The following is a 19,849-nucleotide window of genomic DNA, read 5'->3' as shown; positions in this document are numbered from 1 at the left end:
TGCCTGGCGAACCCTCAGGGACAGAGGACCCTGGTGGGCTCCAGTCCATGGGGTTACAAAGAGTCGGACACAACTGAGCGACTAAGCATATGTACCTAAAAGTTAAGTAGGGACATAGAAGATATAAAGACCAAAATTGAACTTCTTGAGATGAAAATCTATAGTGTTAGAGATGAAAAATATACTGGATGGAATTAACAACAGATTAGACATTAGAGAAAAAAGATTAAGTAACTTGATAGCATAGCAATAGAGAAAAACAATTGAGTGTTTATACTTGGAAAATTTATAGCACTAAAACATCTGTATTTGAAAAGACATGACATGTATGCTCTGTCATGTCCGATTTTGTGAAAAGAAGTTCTCATCAAATCAGTGACTTCAGCTTCCACCTTAAAAAACTGAAAAAGAAGAGCAAGTTAAACCCAAAGTAAACAGAAGAAAGAAAATAGTAAATATCCAAATGGAAATCAGTGAGATAGAAAACGTCAATGAAGTAAAAAACTTGATCTCTGAAAGCAATAAAATTGATCTCAAGCCAGACTGATTGTGAAGAAAGACGTTAGAAATTCACCAGTATCAAGAGTGAGAGAAGTGACTTCTGTAGATTCCACAAATGCTAATTAAAATGGATAATAAGGAAATACTATGAACAGCTGTAGGCCAGTAAATTGAAAAACTTAGGAAATGGGCAAATGTCATGTGAGACATGTATTACCAAAGTTCAGTCAAGAAAAATACAGATAACCCAGAGAATAGTATAGGAAAATTGAAGTTAGAAACCTTGGACAAAGAAAATTGAGGCCTCGGTGGCTTCATTTGTGAATTCTATCAACATTTCAGGAAGAAATAGTACCAGTTCTGTATAAAACTCTTTCAAAAATTAAAGAGGGGAAATGCTTCCCATCTTGTTAATGGTATGTTCATAGAACATGTTACCAAAACCAATGATTTTAAAATAAAGAAAATTACATATAGATCAATATTCTTTACAAATATACATGTTAAAATTCTAAGCAAAATTTTAGCAAATTGAACCTAACAGTATATCAGATGGATAATTCTGGTCATGATAATTCATAATAACCAAATAGGATTTATCCCAGGAATGTAGCGTTGACTTCACATTTATAAATCAATCTATGGAATTCACATTAGTAAATTTAAAAAGCAAGAAGCAGTTGACAAAATTCAACATCCATTCCTGACTAAAAAAAATCACACAAGGTATAAATGGGAACTTAAAAGGCATCTAGGAAAATCTACACCTGATGTAATCATTAGGGTTGAGATAGTGCCATGAATATTGGTGTTTTCATTTTCTTCAGCTATACACCCAGGAGTGGAATTGCTGGATCATAAGGTGGTTCTAGTCTTTTGGAGAACAGTTTTCCGTAGTGCCTGCACCAGTTCACGTTCCCACCAGCTGTGTACTAAACTCCCACCAACAGTTTCCTTCCCTCCACATCCTTACCAGCATCTGTTACTTGTGGACTTTTTGATGATAGCCATTCTTAGAGAAGCCAAGATATGGAAGAACATAAGTGTCCCATCAGCAGATGAATGTGAAAGAAAATGTGATAGATAGATAGATAGATATACACACATATATACATACATATGATGGAATGCTATTTATCCAAAATAAGAATTAAATTTTGCCAGTTACCTATATAGACGTGGAAGGTATTATGCTTAGTGAAATAAGTAAGGGAAAGGCATACAGTGTATTATCACTTACATGTGGAATCTAAAAAATAAACAAATATATATAGTAAAACAGAAACAGACTCACAGGTGTAGAAAACAAACTAGGGGTTACCAGTGGGCAGAGGGAAGGAAAGAAGAGCAATATAGGGGTGAGGGATTACAGCTATGTATGAAATAAATAAGCTATAAGGGTGTATTGTATGGGGATTATAGTCAATATTTTATAATAACTTTATATTTTAACTTTTATTTATTTATATAAAATAAATAAAATTTATTTATAACTAAGACCTGCTCCAGGTCTTAGTTCTATCTTTGTTGTAGTATGCAGGATCTTTAACTGCAGCATGTGGGATCTAGTTCTCTGACCAGGAATTAAACCTGGGCCCCCTACATTTGGGAGTACAGTCTTAGCCACTGGAGCACCAGGAAAGGCCCAATTTTATAATAACTTTAAATAGAGTATGATCTATACAAATATTGAATCATTATGTTGTACATCTGAAGGTAATAAAATAAGTCAACTAATAAAATATTACAGTTCAGTTTAAGAAAAAAGTGATAAAGCGTGTGCATTGACTCATTCATGAAATTAGTTTCCTATATTTTATCACTTATTTATTAACACAAATGACAAATGAGATACAGTTGTCTAACATCAGACAAGTATATTTGCTTCTGTACCTTCATATTTTAGAGTAGTTTAAAAGTTCCAGACATTGTTTTATATGTATTACTATTACTAGATGTAGAGAAGTATCACAGATAATACAAATCTATTTAGATTTTACCAACGTTTATTAGTCATTAAAGTTAATTGTTCTAAAGAGTATGTTTATCATAATTAAAATTTTTATTTAAATACAAATGAAAATTATTTAAGATACTATTCAGTGGTATGGAAATACATACTTTTTGTAACATCAGTATTCCTCTTCAAATCCTAATACTAACCACAGACTGTGCAGACTCTTTAAGAAATGCCTAATTTTAAACTTCCTTTAAAGATTTATGTTCACAGTGTTAATCTAAAGATAAATGACTTCATATTTTCTAATTTGTTTCATCTCCATGTGAAAAGAGATTTTTCTATTTAATGTAGACATCACTCAGTATCTAATGTTGGCATTTTGTGTTATCTTTAACTCATTAAAGATTATCTTCCTTATCTTTAATCCTGGTAACATTCCTGAGAGGTAAGTATTAATATTAGTTCTTTATAAAGTTAAGGAAACCAGTTCTCTGAGAGACTGATTTGCCTAAGATCCCTCTGCATGTAAAAGGCAGAGGTGAGAATCAAACCCAGGTCCATGTGGTTCCAATTTATACTCATCCCAGTACACTGTAGTGACTCTTAATTTACAACTATAATCTCTGCATTTTAAATATCCTACTTTATACTTATAAAATTACATGATCATTATACACTAATTAAGAAGAGTAAACCACAATTCTAAAGTGAGGTAAATTTGAAAGAGCATATTTTTATGCTGTGACTCTATATATGTCTTATTACTGTATGCTGTGACTCTATATATGTCTATATATGTCTTAGTGATTTAGCATAAAAGACAATCAAATGGTAGCTGTTTGCAGTTTGTTGTATCAACTTAATAAATGCAGTTTAAATTACAGTCTTCAGAATATTGTATATAAAAAAGATTGAAAATATGTCTAAAATCACCTCTGTTATACAGGCAAATGTAAATTTGAATTAAATAATAGGTATTACTATATTCTGTGGTGGATTTTAACAGGTTTGATTTATTGACTTTAGTGAGTTTTTCATTCTAGTTTTACTCCACATTATAGAAATCCAGAGGAAAGAAAATTTAAATGTAAAGCCTTCAATCCACTTCAGCCTTATAAATGAAACTCTGTGTTGTATACCGTTATCATTATCTCCTTTCATTCATAATCTGGTTGGGGAGACAACATTAATATGGGTATATCTGGGAATTCCCTGGTGGTCAGTGGTTAAGACTCCATGCTCTCCCTGCTGAGGGCCTGGCCTCAATCTCTGGTCAGGGAATTAAGATCCCACAAAACAAAAGGTGCAACCAAAAAATGAAAAAAAGAAATATGGCTATATCTAAAAGTAAAATCTTGGGACATCCTTTATTAACTTGCTTAGCCCAGCTCTAAGAAAGAAACTAAAAAATACATATTTTTAGCTCCAACTATAATGTAATATCAGACAGAACTACCTGGAACCAATCGTGTACTTGTCATTTCTATCACAGCTACTTCTCTTTACAGGGCAGAAATGCAATCCCAAGCCTTACTATACTTTTATTTTGCTTTTAAGGTTCCCAGAGTTGCCTTGTAAATAATATTGCTACCATCCTTCTTTTATAGAAACTTCTCTTCTCTCTTAATGTCTCATCTACAAAGTCAGTAAAATGTCAGCAGTTTTTCTTGTCTGCTGACTTACCTTTACCGTTTCTGTACTCTGAAGAATATTGACAAAAATTTCAGAAAAATATGACAGTTTAGAAAGAAGCCTTTCCATCTCTCAGGCAGATTTCTGGAATTCCAGGTGTATGTTGGCATAATTCTGTTCCCAGCATATGTTTATGAAAAAAGATGTGTGTCTTTCTAAACTACTAATTTTCTGACTCAGCTGTCATTACACTAGACTTTTCAATTTGCTAATATATTTTCTTCTTTCTAATGTAAGAAGACCTAGTTATTAATACAGTTACCAATTTTTGATAATATGAGTTATATGAACACTTTATCATAAAGATTAGACTCTCCTTACAGTTTAGGCTTAAATCATCTTTGCTTAAAATGTGAAGAAAGTAATCTAGCCAAAGTGGCAAACAAGTTACTCTTAGTCAAGTTAATCTTAATAACTTATTGTTTGACCAAATCAGACTGTTCTAGATCTGATCATTTGAAATGTGCTGATTAATTGTGAACCTCAACAGCTAATGTTATAAGTTTTAGTTAAAGAGTTTACAGTGCTGGTTTTGTGGTTATAGTTTAGTGTCCCTGAAACTTTAACAATTACAATTTGTTTTGATTTTAAAGGAAATGTTGGGTGAACTCTTCACTCCTGTAGAAACACCTGAAGCACCAAACAGGGGATTCTTTAAAGGCTTGTTTGGAGGTGGTGCACAATCTCTTGATAGAGAAGAACTGTGTAAGTTGATTTATTTAATTTGGATAATATATCTATAAAACAAACATTCAAGCCATGTAAATTTTTCTTATGTGTATAAATTTGTGTTCACCTTTTTCCTCTCTGTCACGACAATTGATGGATCCATCTTTTAGCAAAATGCATAAAATTGTTTTCTGCCATATTCTAACTCAAATCAGGGGAATATTTTACTCAGCAAATAAAATTCAGCATGGCTTCGGGCTAAAAAGGAATAAGCTTTAAGTGAGTAATTTGAAAATATTTTCTAGCTTTCATTAAATATGATTTTTATTATTATTTTAATTCTGTAATGGACTTGTTGTTAACATTTATTTTATCTTACAAAACCTCCGGAGCGACTCTCATTGCACTTAGAAGATTATTTAAAATGTAAAGTCTAGTTCATGTACTATCTTCCATAGAATTGGCACAAATTGGAAATTGGTCCTTGAATGAACTAGTAAATCAATGCCTGTTTCACCTTTCTTTCAAATAGGAGCTATTAGTTGTTCTTGAATTATTATTTTCTTTTATTCTTTGTTTTTTACTAGAATATACTAGAATTTTCCTTTCTGTTCAGTTTACTAGAAAAACTGTAAGATTAAATATTAGCAAATAAGAGTGTAGTACAGTTTCATTTAAAAAATTTATCCTAATGATTGGTCAGTCATCTTGAGGATTGGTCAGTTTTAATTCATTTAAAAAATGAAGACTGTTCTTCAAGTCATGCTGCTAAGTCGCTTCGGTCGTGTCCGACTCTCTGCGACCCCATAGATGGCAGCCCACCAAGCTCCCCATCCCTGGGGTTCTCAAGGCAAGAACACTGGAGTGGGTTGCCATTTCCTTCTGCAATGCATAAAAGTGAAAGTGAAGTCGCTCAGTCACGTCCAACTCTTAGCGAGCCCATGGACTGCAGCCCACCAGGCTCCTCTGTCCATGGGGTTTTCCAGGCAAGAGTACTGGAGTGGGGTGCCATTGCCTTCTCCATCTTCAAGTCATGGGGGACTGATAATTTAGAATAACATTCTTACCAAGATTAATTGATAAAGCTGTACAAAATTCAATTTTTATAAACATCAATGAGCTAACGATATAATGAAGACAATATACATGGGGAAAGGTGGTAAGCATTGCAACCTGAGGCCACTTTTGCCCTGGAGTACTTTGCTAATCTAAAGCAACAAGCTGAAACCCTGAACTGTGTTACGACCAGTGAGATAGGCTCGCAGAATTGGCTCAGGTGGCAACCCTGATAAATAACACTTCCTCTTTGAAAGGACCCGAAGGACCAAGGGCCATAGCTTAAGAGTAAAACTGATGTGAGCATATACACAAATAAACATTTAATGGAGCCCTTATCAACTCACTGCCCCAAACTTTGTAATTTATTCTAAATTTTATTTGGGAATTCAAAGGTCTCACCGCTTCTGTTTAACACTATACTAGAGTCTTTAAACCAGGGCAGTTAGGCAAAAAGAGAAGATAGTTGGCATGTAGTTGGAATGGAAAGAATGAAACTGTCTCTGTTTGACAGCCCTGCCTATAGAAAATCTTAAGGAAACCACACACACACACAGTGGTTCTAACTACTGGTGGTTAGGACTCAGCTCTTTCACTGCCATGGCCCTGGGCACTCAATCCCTGGTTGGGGAACCAAGGTCTTGCAAGCTGCACTGTGTGGCCAAAATAAATTTTTAATTAAAAAATTAAACACATTCCAGGCAATAAACAAGTTCAGCAAGATTTTAGGATACAGGGTCCATATAAAGAATCAATTGCATTTCTATACACTAGCAATGGACAAACCAAAAGTTAAATTGAGAAAGGAGTTTCATTTATCAAAAAGATGAAATACTAGAACATACACTAAAAAATATGCTAAAAAATTCAAACATTGTTTAAAGAAATTAAGAAATAAATGGATTAATATCTACATTCATGGATTGGAAAATTTAATATTGCTGAGATGGCAGTACTCCCCATGTTGATGTATATGTTCAACACAATCCCTGTCAAAAGTCCAGGCTGGTTTTTTGAAGAAAGAAATAAGCAGTTTCTGAGATTCATATGGAAATGAAAAGGATTCAAAATAGCCACACAAACACATACAAAAAAACTTTTTTGTAAAGAAAAAAAGATCTGAGTCACATTTTGATTTCCAATGTTGTTACAAATCAGGAATCAATCAAGATAGTGTGGTACAGGCATTAGGATGGATACATAGGCCAATGGAAAAGAATTGAGAGCCCAGAAATAAGCCCATATCATGTATGGTCAATTGATTTTCTACATGGATGCCAAGAAACTTCAATGGTGAAAGAGTGGTCTTTTAACAGATGGTGTTGGGACAGTGGATATCCACATGCAAAAGACTCTGACTCACACCATACACAAAAATTAATAACTCAAAATGGATCAAAGACCTCAATGTAAGAGCTAAAACTATAAAACTCTTAGAAGAAAACCTAAGTATAAATCTTTGCGACCTTAAATTACACAGTGGTTTCTCAGATATTAACACCTAAATCAAAACCAACCAAAGAAAACAATAAATTATGTTCCAAAATTAGAAGTCAGAAAACATAATGATATCTATTGAGTCTAATAGCCAGAGTGTTAAAAAAAAAAATTCTTAAAATTTCTTTATTCTTCAGTTCAGTTCAGTTCAGTCGCTCAGTCGTGTCCGACTCTTTGCAACCCCATGAATCGCAGCACGCCAGGCCTCCCTGTCCATCACCAACTCCCGGAGTTTACTCAAACTCATGTCCATCAAGTCGGTGATGCCATCCAGCCATCTCATCCTGTGTCGTCCTCTTCTCCTCCTGCCCCCAATCCCTCCCAGCATCAGGGTCTTTTCCAATGAGTCAACTCTTCGCATCAGGTGGCCAAAGTATTGGAGTTTCAGCATCAGCATCAGTCCTTCCAATGAACACCCAGGACTGATCTCCTTTAGGATGGACTGGTTGGATCTCCTTGCAGTCCAAGGGACTCTCAAGAGTCTTCTCCAACACCACAGTTCAAAAGCATCAATTTTTCGGTGCTCAGCTTTCTTCTCAGTCCATCTCTCACATCCATACATGACCACTGGAAAAACCATAGCCTTGACTAGATGGACCTTTTTTGGCAAAGTAATGTCTCTGGTTTTTAATATGCTGTCTAGGTTAGTCATAACTTTCCTTCCTATTCAACAGTAAAAAGCGAAATAGTCCAATTTTAAATGGGCAAAGGATTTGAATAGACTTTTCTCCAAAGAAAACATACAAATGGCCAATAAATGCGTGCAAAGATGCTCAATATCATTTGTCATTAGAGAAATGCAAATCAAAACCACAATGAAATACCACTTCACATTTACTAGAATGGTTGTATTCAAAAAGATGATCTTCTCAAGAATATGGAGAAATTGGAACCCTTACAAGTTGCTGGTGGAAATATAAAATAGTGTAACCTCTTTGGAAAACTACAGCAGTTTCTCAAAAAGTTAAACATGAAGTTACGTGACCCAACAATTCCATTACTAAGTGTACACCCAAGAGAACTGAAGACATGTGTTCACACAAAAACTTGTACAAATGTTCATAGCAGCATTATTCATAGCAGCCAAAAAGTGGCAACAACTCAAATGTCCATTAACTGATGAATAGATAAACAAAATGTCACATATCCATATCCATACAATAGATTATTACTCAGTTATTAAGAAGGATGAAGTACTGCCACATGCTACCATATGATTGAATCTTGACATTAAGTGAAAGAAGGCAGACACAAAGGCCACACAGTGTGTGAATCATTTGTATGAAGTGTTCAGAATAGGAAAATTTATGGAGACACAGGAGATTATTGATTGCCAAGGACTGAGACGAGGGGGAAATGGAAAGTGACTGCTAATACTCATGCAGGTGTTTGGGCGTTTTGTTTTTGAGTAATGAAAATGCTTGATAATTAGTAGTAGTACAACCTTCTGAATAAACTTCAAGTTACTGAATTGTTTAGGAGCAAATTTTATGGTATGAATTCCATTTCTAAAGAAGGAAATGTGTACTAAAGTACGAGGGAATCTGACATCAGTTTTTAACAGAATTTTGAAGACTTGCAGTCATGAGGTTGTTAGGTCATGAGGGTCTAGGTTGCAAAGGGAAAGAAAGCAATAAATTCCCGAGATCTGTTGAAGACAAATGTGATCTATTTGGTAAGCAACAAGATAAATGGATAGAAAGAAAGGAATGTGGTTATGTACAACTTTTGAAGACTGAAAAGAAATACTGAATAAATTCTACATTTTTCTTCTAAGCCGAAGGATTGTATTTCAAGTGTGAGGAAAGTACAGAGTGAATAAAACAAATACATATATTTAAATCTGTGTCTTTGAATTTAAATATCTTTAATTTATCTTTAATTTTTGGACGCTTAAGAGTGATTTTTTTTACTGTTTCTAAAGTGGTATCAGTATACCCATCATCCCTTCCAACAAATAATTGTCACTTTTTCTGCTCAAGTTCTACTGTATGAACTGGAATGAAATATTTATTAGTGTGTGCTGTATTTCTATATACTTGAAAAGTATCTAAAAGTTAATTGTTAAAACAAGCATGATAAAATACATAATTATTACAAAGTAAAATATAAAAATACTTCAATTATATTGTCAATTCAGTGTGTTTTAATGCTATCAGGAGATAGAATTTTATCTTATTAAAGTTTTCATTTTCTGGGTTACTCTTCCATGTATCAAATCACTCAGTTGGAGAATCGTCCTCAGGAAAGGCTTCCAGGAGCCTTGCTCAGCACATCCCCGGCCCTGGGGGCATTGAAGGCGTGAAAGGAGCCGCGTCTGGAGTTGTTGGGGAACTGGCCCGAGCCAGGCTGGCACTCGACGAGAGAGGGCAGAAACTCAGCGACCTGGAGGAAAGGACCGCAGCGATGTTATCCAGTGCAGATTCATTCTCTAAACATGCTCACGAGGTATGTCTGTCAGACAGATGCCTAAGCCAGGAAGGCTAGACACCGCAAGTATGAAAATTATTGTGTTTTTATATCTGTTTTATTTTGACACATAAATTTTCTTCTCATATCCTCAGTATGGTTGCAAATTCCTAAATTTTGCCACTAGAGGGAATCATTACAAGACTCTCAGTAGCCTTTGGTCTCCTAACTGAAGATTATGAATTTTGAAGGAACCTGCTCCCCCTTCAGGCTTGTTTTAAACAAAACCAGTGGCTTTGCAGTAGTTACTCAGGGAATACAATAAAAACAAAGCTAATTTTCCTAAATTCCTCAGATTCTACTACTAACTTCTCCTAGAAAAGAAAATAATTTGTCTCTTGATTCTTTAGGTAGATTTAATCCAGTAAAGCGATACTAAATGTGTCTGTAGACCAATTCACGCAGAGGAGTAATGGGCATTTTTGCAGTGAATTCATTTTAAATAAATGAGGAAGCTGTGGTGGAGTTTAGAATCAGAGACTATGAATTAAGGGAGCCCTAATTGGCCCTCTTACAAATATTCTTTTTTAGCCAGAATAACACCCTTGAAAAACTGAATTTTTTTTTTTTAACTGAATTTAAAGTCTGTTAGGTGGAATGGAGTACATGTTTCTCATTTTGACAGGTCTGCCACTCCCTGATACTTTATACTGGGCTACTTCTCACGTTTAGTTCCTAGCCTAGCCTTCAAAGACGTTTTGCTTTTATTACCTGAAGACACCATATTAAAGTTGTTTTTACATTTGAGTACCCAGTCTGTCAGTAATAGCTCTTGTTTAAACTTTAGGTCAAAAGCCATCTCTTCCTTGCTCAATAATGTTGACAGCTAGCATGTATGAAAGAGGTAACTTGGCCTAAGAGAGATTTTTCCAGGTTTTCAAAGAGATTTATGAGTCCTTGTATGAGGCCCACACACCTCAGATAAAGGCTAGTGCCGTCACATTTAAGTCAAGACTTATGTTCACATAACTCTGAACCTGACTGTGATTTCTAAGGCATGTAACATTTCAGTCAGCCTCAGAATGTATCTACGGTCTAAATATTTAGCCAAGAGCTCAATCCCTAGCTGTTAGCTTTTCCCTTCTACCAAATGTTCCTCAGCCATATTTGAGAGTATAAAGAAGACAGTACGTTGAGTTGGTTAAATCATGGGGTTTTGGATTAGACTACATGGGTTCAAATCCCAGTTTCACCACTGTGTTATCTTGGCTAACTTCTTTAAGCCTTAGTTTCTTCATTTGTAAAACAGGGAGACTAACAATGCCCAGCACATAGAGTTGTTGTGAGGATCAAGTGAATCCATGCAGGGAAAGTGATATACAAGTGCGTGGCTCAGAGTCAGCTACTCCGCAAACTGTAGGTGGCAGCAGTACTAATTTCAGTCTTTCCTTCTCCAGGTTCTTTAAGTGTTCTTTTTAATTTCAGTTAAGAGAACTGAAAGTTACTTATTTTTTAAGTTATTAGCTTACATCACCAAAGAATGCGCTGAGCTAAAATTTACTCATATCACGTCTTTTAAGAAATGTGAGGACCTGCTATGCTCATCTTATTAGTCATAGTCTTTTTTTCCTTGCAACAGTTCTTATTTCTTGCGTTCAGTATGAATACTGAATATTCAAAACTGGAGAATGCTTCAGAATAATTAAATGTTTCAGAAAACTATAGAAACCAGTTGTTATTCTGGCATTTTTAAAGCATGTTTTTTTCTTGTTTTCTCCCCTTTAGATGATGTTGAAATACAAAGATAAGAAGTGGTACCAGTTCTGATAACCAGAAACCCAGCTAAAGTTCAACGTCAGCCAGAAGGAAAAAGAATTTTCCTTTTTTATGTTATTGATTTCACTTTAGGAAAGTCAGCAAGAAGGGATGTTTGTCACTGGATACTCTCTTTCCTAGCACAATCACGCCCTGTCTTACCTCAGTCGTGTGGCTTTAACTGAGGCGTGCTCACACACGCTCAACGAGGAGTAGATGGTGCGGGCCAGGTGTGAGCTGAGTTTGGAAATTAGGATGTCACACGTTACAAATGAAGAAACAGAGGGATTCGAGGAGACGTGGCAGGGACTCTTCCTGGATCATTCCTGTATTAAACTTCCCACGCCAACAGATTCCGTGCTGTCCTATTTGCCACCAGTGTTTGACCTCTTTGAGGGAGAGGCAGTAAGTCAGAAGTCGCGAAGCTGAAACAGTTCTGTTTGTGTCATTGACTGAAGTATAAACTGCTGTCTTGGACTTTCCCTCCCTTCAACTGACTGGTCATCAGTATCATTAGTGAAGAAAAAAAAACAAAAAAACAAACTGTTTGTTACCATATCTTTAGACAGATAAGCTGAATGGTGGGCTTTAAATAATAAAAACATACACATAGTTGACTTGTGTATGGGCTCCTCTTGGATTCTTGTTATTGTATACTTGTGTTTAGTCCATATTTTGTCAAAAGCAAAACAAGGCGACACATCACTTTTCATTGAAAAGAAAAGTGTAGAGCATGACTGAACTGCTCATCATTCTGGGAGTTTCCATGTAGTGACTGTGCGGTGTGGAAAGTGAGAAAAACCTCCATTGTGCTCATTAATTCAGGTAAAGGTGGATTTGACCAAAATACTTACCGGTTAAATTTGTGGAGATGTTGAAATCGGCGAAGTTTTTAATTTTGCTTGAATTTTTATGAAATGTTTAACCCAATGTACCTTTGCATTGTTTGATTAAAACTGCTTTAAAAAATGTTTCCTTATTTCAGTAAAATGTTCAGCTCCCTTTAAAAAAAAAAAGAACACCCTTTATTTGCTAACAGTTCCAGTACACTCAGGTGATGAGGCAATTAACTCTTAGTGCACATGCCGTCGCATGGAAAAACTCAAAAGCATCCATTCTCAATAATTATCTAAGAGTCTAGTCTGACCTACAAAGTATTTTCTGTAGAAATATACTATAAATCTGTACGTGTCCTTTCAAGGTTTTGAAAAACCGAAAAGGAAAATACATGCATTTTGGTAATTAAATTATTTCTGTATTGGAGTATAAAGCAAATGACACCATCAGTGGACAGTAAGTGACTGGTGCTAAAACGGCACACACAGTCAGAAAAGAGATAATGGGATGGACCTGGAAGTAGGTAAGCTCATTCTGCAGGCTCATCTGAGATTATTACCGATCGTTCTGAAAGCGACAAAGGATGAATAATCTAGAAGCATTATACTTAATGAAATTTAAAATATTTTCTTCTACAAAAGAAATCGTTTAAAACCATTTTCTTTTGTCATCAAGAGATAATCAGAGCACAAATTGATAGCAAACATGATGGTTGTTTTTCTATTCCATACAATCTAACGGTATATATAGAACACCTTAATTTCACAAGTCTGTCTTGCGTTTTTCCTCTTTACTCTTTTCATTGATAAAGCTCTTATGTTTACATTTTATGATGTGCACTACGGGATATGAAAGTTTACATTAAAATGTACTTTGTCATTAGGGAGGGATTGAATATATGTGATAGAGATGCTTGATCAAGCCAAAAGAAATATTTTTAAAATACAGTCATTTTCAAAAGTTTTTGAATTTGTAGGAAGACCTATGAGTAACATTTCTGTTTACTTAATGCCAGCTTTATGATGAACATGTAGCAGTTTACAAATTGCTTAATTTGTATCATATATAATAAATAAACCCATTGTTCCATGATATATGTCACAGGAAGTTTTCAAAGGCCATTTTTTAAAGGTACAGTTTCGTGTCATCAGTAAAATCAGTAGTTAATGGATTTGAAGTTGAGAAGCACTAAGTAAAGTGATATACATGAATGTTGGTTCCCCATTCATGTGTAAGGGCACATTAGCTCCAATTATTTGATTTGCTATGTTGTTTTGTGTTAATTGTATATCAACTTAATTTTTATATCAACTGTCATTTTTCCTGTTGTATATAAAATGAATCAATCTTGTAATTATTTTCAAATAGAGAAGTAGATACATTTACCTGAGGTGGATTTTATAAGAAAACCTTGAATCAATATTTCGAGTTATTTTATTTCATTTTTAAATTAACCTACAAATTATGCACAGCAAACTAGAAACTCAACGTAGGATTAGAAAGCTTGAAGTATTTTTGAAAATAGGAAATAAGCTTTGCAGAGTTATACTTGATTCAGTCTGTAGATAAGAGACAGTCTGCAGTAATAACTAACCCAGGGAATTTATTGTAATTTGAGAGGTAACATCTCTATTTTTTTTCTAACACAAAAAGTTATAGTCACCAGCAAGCCAAGATTTCAGGAAAACAAACCAAAAAAAGTCAAAATAGAAAATATTAGAAAAAAGAAAGATTCTTGTGTGCTTCCTCCATATCCTCAAACATTATTTTTTGTTGCGTTTGTCCTTGACTCTAAAATCATTGAAGTATTCATTGATTAGCAGTCTGTCAGTAAGAGGTGGTTTCCCTATATGTACCACATAATCTGGTTCATTTCACTTTTCAAACCAAAATCCATATGTATTTGCTTTAGAAGTTTATTTGAAACTTTCTGAAAACTTCTGTATATTACATCATTTGAAGTTTTGCATCATCTTAATTCCCTTGGTTTGCATTTCAATTGTACTGTTTCCAAAAATGGTTATAGATATAACTGAGCTATTGCTAACTTCTTAATTTGATTTTTTTGTGGATGTGAAAAAATGCTGCTAATTGTCTGTTATTATGTGTAGTATATGACAATTTAAGTACAGAACTTTAAAGAAAGATATATCTCTTTTCCTTAGAACTTTTTAATTGTAGGTTTCTCTGAAGTTATTTTGTGTAGATATGTGTTTTAAACAAGTCTGAAAGTGTTACATAGTTTTTGATTACAGGAGTGATGGGATAACAACTGAGGAAAGGAAAATACATGAAAGACACCATGGACTTCAAAGTTTTACCCTGAGTTCTATATTCCATATATGTTTTGCTTAAGGCATTTTCTCATGTGACATTAGAAAAGCTATATCCAAAGGTAAATTTTGTGTGGCAAAGATTTATTTTACATTTTAACTTTTGGGATTTTGTTTGTTTTTGCAAAATAAAGAGCACTGAACTTTAAACTTGAATTTTTCCTGCACTTTTTTAGGTAAAGAAGACTTTTTATTGTCATTGAATTCACATTTCTCCATTCAAATCAAGTGATACATATGTATAAAACATACCAAAATCATGAATATGCTGCTAGTTTAAACAATTAAACTGATCATAGTTTTAAAACCTTCAATAGGGTTTTATATAGTTTTCAAGGATAAAAAATAGTAAAATCATTTGCTGTTTGTTTCAGTGTTCTAGGTCTTAAATTATTGCAACACTTTCAGATTTGTTTTAAGATCATACAGTAACATGTTATATTTATACATACTGCTAGAGAATATACTTTTAGTTTTAAAATGGAATTTTTATAAATGTATTCTTTAATTTTAAAAATGGTTAACTTGTTAAGTTTAAGTCGAAGTACTTAAAAAGTATGTATATTATCCATACAAAAAGTTATGTTTTACGCTTATAATAAGAAATACTGGTATCTCATATCGAGATACAATTAATTTTAAAGAATCATACATCATTCAAAAGTCTTCACACATGACAGGAAAGATACCATTCCTCTGGTTAAAAGAAACCCTCTATTGAACATTTTCAAATATTAATTTTATTTTGGGGAAAATGCCCACAACAATAATTACAAGGTCTTTCTCAATACCTGCAGCTTGCTGTTGGATGCCTACCTTAACTATTGTTTTAAAATATATATATATATATATTTAAAATAGTTTTCCAGATATTTTCTTCTACCTTTTTTAAAAATAAATTTCCAAAAATGAAAACAGAGTTTATGTATTTTTGTCAATGAAGGTTTTTATTTTGTAGTTTATAGAATTTGTTCCTTATCAGTTTGATACTTGATCAATATTCCTAGACTTTTTAATCTGTATTTACTTTGAAAAAGAGCATTTCTCTATCTTAAGTGTCCTCTTTTTGTTCTTTTCCCTTTCAGGGTGTTTGCTTTCTTGAATTGAAATTTATGCCCATAAATTATTTTCATTTGAAATGAATGTGAAGATACTGTTTACAGTTTTTGTTAATTATACTTTTCATCACTCTGATCAATTTCTTGTAAAGTGCTATGGGGATTTTTTTTCCTGTGAATATTAATGATCTTAGTATACCACAGAAGTTTTAAAGGTTCTGTGGACAGAAAAGAGTGGTAACAATAACAAAGGGAATACTTTTGCTTACCTTTCTCAGCTGAATTAAATGGTTTTAATAACTTCCCAGTTATCAAGGTTATAACGTTGCTTTCTTCAGTTCCTAATACAGTCTTAAACTATTAGACACAGCTCATTTACAGATGGAGTCGAGTGGTCCAGGACTATGTGTAATTACTCTTTTTATTGCACTCTTTACATCAGAAAAATCATGAATGTCAGTTTTGCCAGTATTTCACAATGAGGCTTATAGGTTAAATTAAAATTTTATAGTGTATGAGGATGTAAATAAATCAGTATTAATTTATTGTAGGTTGTTTGGCTCAGGCATTTAAAATGGATATAGGCTAATGACAATGGAATCCTATTTATTTGGGAGTTCTAGGTTTTTTTAATACGCAATGTGTTTTGTGTTGTTTAAATTTTGCTTCCACTGAAGACAATGTAAGGAATTGGAAACAGATTCAACATACCAATAGAGAGTAATGCAAAGAGGGTAAATCATGTTTTAAATTTTTAATTTTTTTTTTTTTTTGTAAATAAATGGTACTGTGATCCTTAGGCGTGACCTCTGCTTAACATGATAGAACTGGAAAAACATCTTGCTTTCTAATTATACTATTGGTTCATTGTAAATGCAACACCAAAAACAATGTTAAAAAGAGCAAGATTAAGTTTTTCTAACACTGTCCACTTCTGGGGCAAGCATGCTTGATATCGAGCTCGAGCTTGTGTCCACCTTGAACTGTACATGCAGTTTTCAGTTGCTGCACTTTTTTTTTTTTAATCTTGCTCAGTCCAGTAACTATCTCAAAGGTGACTGCTGGAATATGCATTTTCAATATGATTAAAAAAACCCATCTCTGTGTACTGTTTCATTTAAAAAAAAAAAGCACTATCGCAAACACGGAAAAATGTGTTAAACTTTGTAGTTATTTTGCATTCCTGTACTTTACAAACTGTCATCACAGCAAAAGGTTTAAAATTAGGTAATGAAATATTTTTGTAAATAAATACCGTTAAGCTGGTATTTTAAAAAATGTATTATAAATTAATGTTTCTGGAAAATGTTCATATATATGTATATGAATGTCTCTTTATGCTGAAGGGCTCTGATTGGGCAAAATAAAATAATCTCTGAAAACTAAATAAGCCCTCTTTTTCTGAAAGATTTGTTGTAATTTTTTTTCTCTAAATTGTGGAATTAATCCAGTAGTTTAACCTCAGCAAATAATGAAGTAGATTTCTACATCTGCAAAGGAAAAGTCAAGTTAATCAGATAATTCAAGTTAAACAAGCAATACTTTTCTTAACTATCTGAACTTTTTGGTGAAAGTTACCTGCCCTTTTGTTGGGTGGGAAGTACAGTTTAGGGCGAGGGTCCAGACATTAGGCGCCAGCTGCAGATGAAAGCATCTTGACCTTGAGCATGTAGGACAATCCTCAGCATGTTGTCAAATCCAGATTTGGGTTCCAAGTTTCTAAGGTGGGGTGTGACTTTGCATCTCCAATAGGCTCCCAAGTAATAACAGATGCTGTGGGCCTGTGGGACACACAAAGTAGCAAGACTATAGATAGTTTCCGTAAATGGCATTTTGCTAGTTAATATTGTCAGTATCAGTGTCCCACCTACTTGTACCAAAAATGAACATCACATTAATGGATATAGAATATGGAGCTCACAACGGACTGACCATTCTTATCATTGTTTCCACTGCATTTTCAGAATAAAGAATATGGTCATTCTCATTAAATTGAAGGTTTATTTGATTTTGAAATCTGTATCATCTTATTGCCCACATGGTGGCAGTCATGTCTCACCTTATTATCTCAGCCTTTAGGAAGAGTTTTCGGTATGGTGTAGCAACAGAAAGGTGTAGACTTTGCAAAGGTTAATTTTTTATGATTGATACTTTTCATCCAGAAAATTATTAGATATGGAACAGACAAAATATCTAAGTTATTTGTTATAAAGTGACGTAGATCATTTGGTAGTGATCCTCTACGTTATCAAAAGAAATAGTATTTTTTCCAGAAAATATAGGCGTAAAGTGATAAAATTTTAAAAAGTAAAGAGACTTCCTGTCTCTGTTCATGGCTTTTTAAAGAACTTTAGGGTGTGTCCTGCTTAAATGGTACAGTGCTTTTCACTTTTAGATAGAAATATTCTTGTCATTGTCAGTCTTCATAGGCCTATTTAAGACAATTCTGATTTTCTTCCATTATTTTAAAAGATAATGTGACTGCTTGTGTAATAATACTTTTAGTTTTTGTACAAATGTTATCCTTTAAAGAAGAAAAAATCTCTCAAAGTCGTCATACTTTTTCAAATTTTAATTAGCATCGATATAGTATATATTCACTCAAAATTTACGAAAATATTCTGACCTTTAATTCTGGTCATGCTATCTCGTTGTATACTGTTTTAAAAAATGAAACCTCATAGTTTTTTATCACTGTTAAAAACAACACAAAAGTAAGTTCCACAATTAATAAAAGCATTTTCAGAGAATATAGACTATGTCGTTACAGTATAGAAGTCTGAGAGCTTCATTTAAACATCAAACTCAAGTATTTAACTTGTCTGTTGCATATTTGTCATCCATGGAAGACCAAGTACAGCTCTCAACAGGTATCCTGAGGGACAGTTAACCAGCAGTGTTACTATCCCACAGTGAGTGTGTGAGCGTGCGCACGTGTGTGTGTGAGTGTGTGTGTGTGTGTCTGCTCCCAAAGAGAAGACCTTTGTGCATCTTCCTGGTTGAATTTATCTCTGAGTATTTGTCTCCCCCTTCCTTCCTCCCTCCCTTTTTCTCTATTTCTCTTCCCTCTCTCTCTCTCCAGTGCCTCTCACCCCAAATCTCTTTACTGTTTATTAATGTTTATTTTAACCAAGCACATTTCTTTGCCAGTTGCAAAATACTGTTGCATTGGCCAAAAATTCCATAAGATAGTATGGAAAAACCCAAAGGAACTTTTTGGCCAATGCAATTTAAGTCCTTATATTTCTCAAGGTCCCCCACACTCAATATTGGGTGAATTTGTAAATAATTTTCATAACCAATAATGCCATCCTTACTCCTTTTTGTTATCTCCAGACATGCAAAATCTCAACAGATAAAGTAAAAACAGTTTGGCACGCAGGAGGCCTGTGTGGAGGCAGAAGTTTTTAAAGCATAAGTGCTGGAGAGGTGTGAGGTGATAGCACCGTGCTGACAGTCCTCAGGTCCAGCCCTGCCCTCTTCGCTAGAATGATCAACCAAGAAAGCATTGGCATTGCATAGGTGTAAAAGCCAGAAGCCTGCATTTAGAAAAGGTAGTAACCTCTGTGTTCCTTTAACAATAATGTGACTGCAGGTACCATTAGTCCAAGCAGCTGTGCTCAAACTTGAGCATCCGTGTCTCCTGGAAACCTTGATAAAACACAGACTGCTGGGCTGCATCCCCAGAATTTCTTGTTCATTAAGTCTGGAGTAATAAGAATTTCTATTTTCAACAAGTTCCCAGTTGATACTGCTGACTCACTCACCACACTTTGAGATGCCTAATCCAGAGCATGCTCTAGAACCAGTTTCCCACTGACATCACAGATATTTTGGATGTTTCTTTACTATACTCTATAACGAAATTCATAGAGAATTGTTATCATTAAGTTGTGTCTGAATCTGTGACCCCATGGACTGCAGCATGCCAGGCCTCCCTGTCCCTCACTACCTCCTGGAGCTTGCCCAAGTTCATGGCCATTGAGTCAGTGATGCCATTCAACCAAGTTCATGTCCACTGA

At 34.3% G+C, this 19,849-nt stretch overlaps 1 protein-coding gene across 6 annotated transcripts in view; it reads left to right on the top strand.

Annotated features, from left to right (window-relative positions):
• Positions 1 to 16,600, top strand: part of STXBP5 (syntaxin binding protein 5) — a 156,081-nt gene extending 139,481 nt beyond the window's left edge. For all 6 annotated transcript variants that reach the window (XM_065931187.1, XM_065931183.1, XM_065931186.1 and 3 more), the window contains 3 exons: positions 4,747 to 4,858; positions 9,603 to 9,823; positions 11,570 to 16,600. In XM_065931187.1, coding sequence (XP_065787259.1) covers positions 4,747 to 4,858; positions 9,603 to 9,823; positions 11,570 to 11,611 — 375 coding nt within the window. In that variant the 3' untranslated portion in view covers positions 11,612 to 16,600. The remainder of the gene's footprint in view (positions 1 to 4,746; positions 4,859 to 9,602; positions 9,824 to 11,569) is intronic.
• Positions 16,601 to 19,849: the final 3,249 nt, after the last annotated feature.

Source organism: Muntiacus reevesi, chromosome 3 (assembly GCF_963930625.1).
Source record: "Muntiacus reevesi chromosome 3, mMunRee1.1, whole genome shotgun sequence".
Taxonomy (NCBI): Eukaryota; Metazoa; Chordata; class Mammalia; order Artiodactyla; family Cervidae; genus Muntiacus; species Muntiacus reevesi.
Note: the sequence above shows the minus strand (reverse complement) of the source record. Positions and strands in the feature narration are given on the sequence as shown.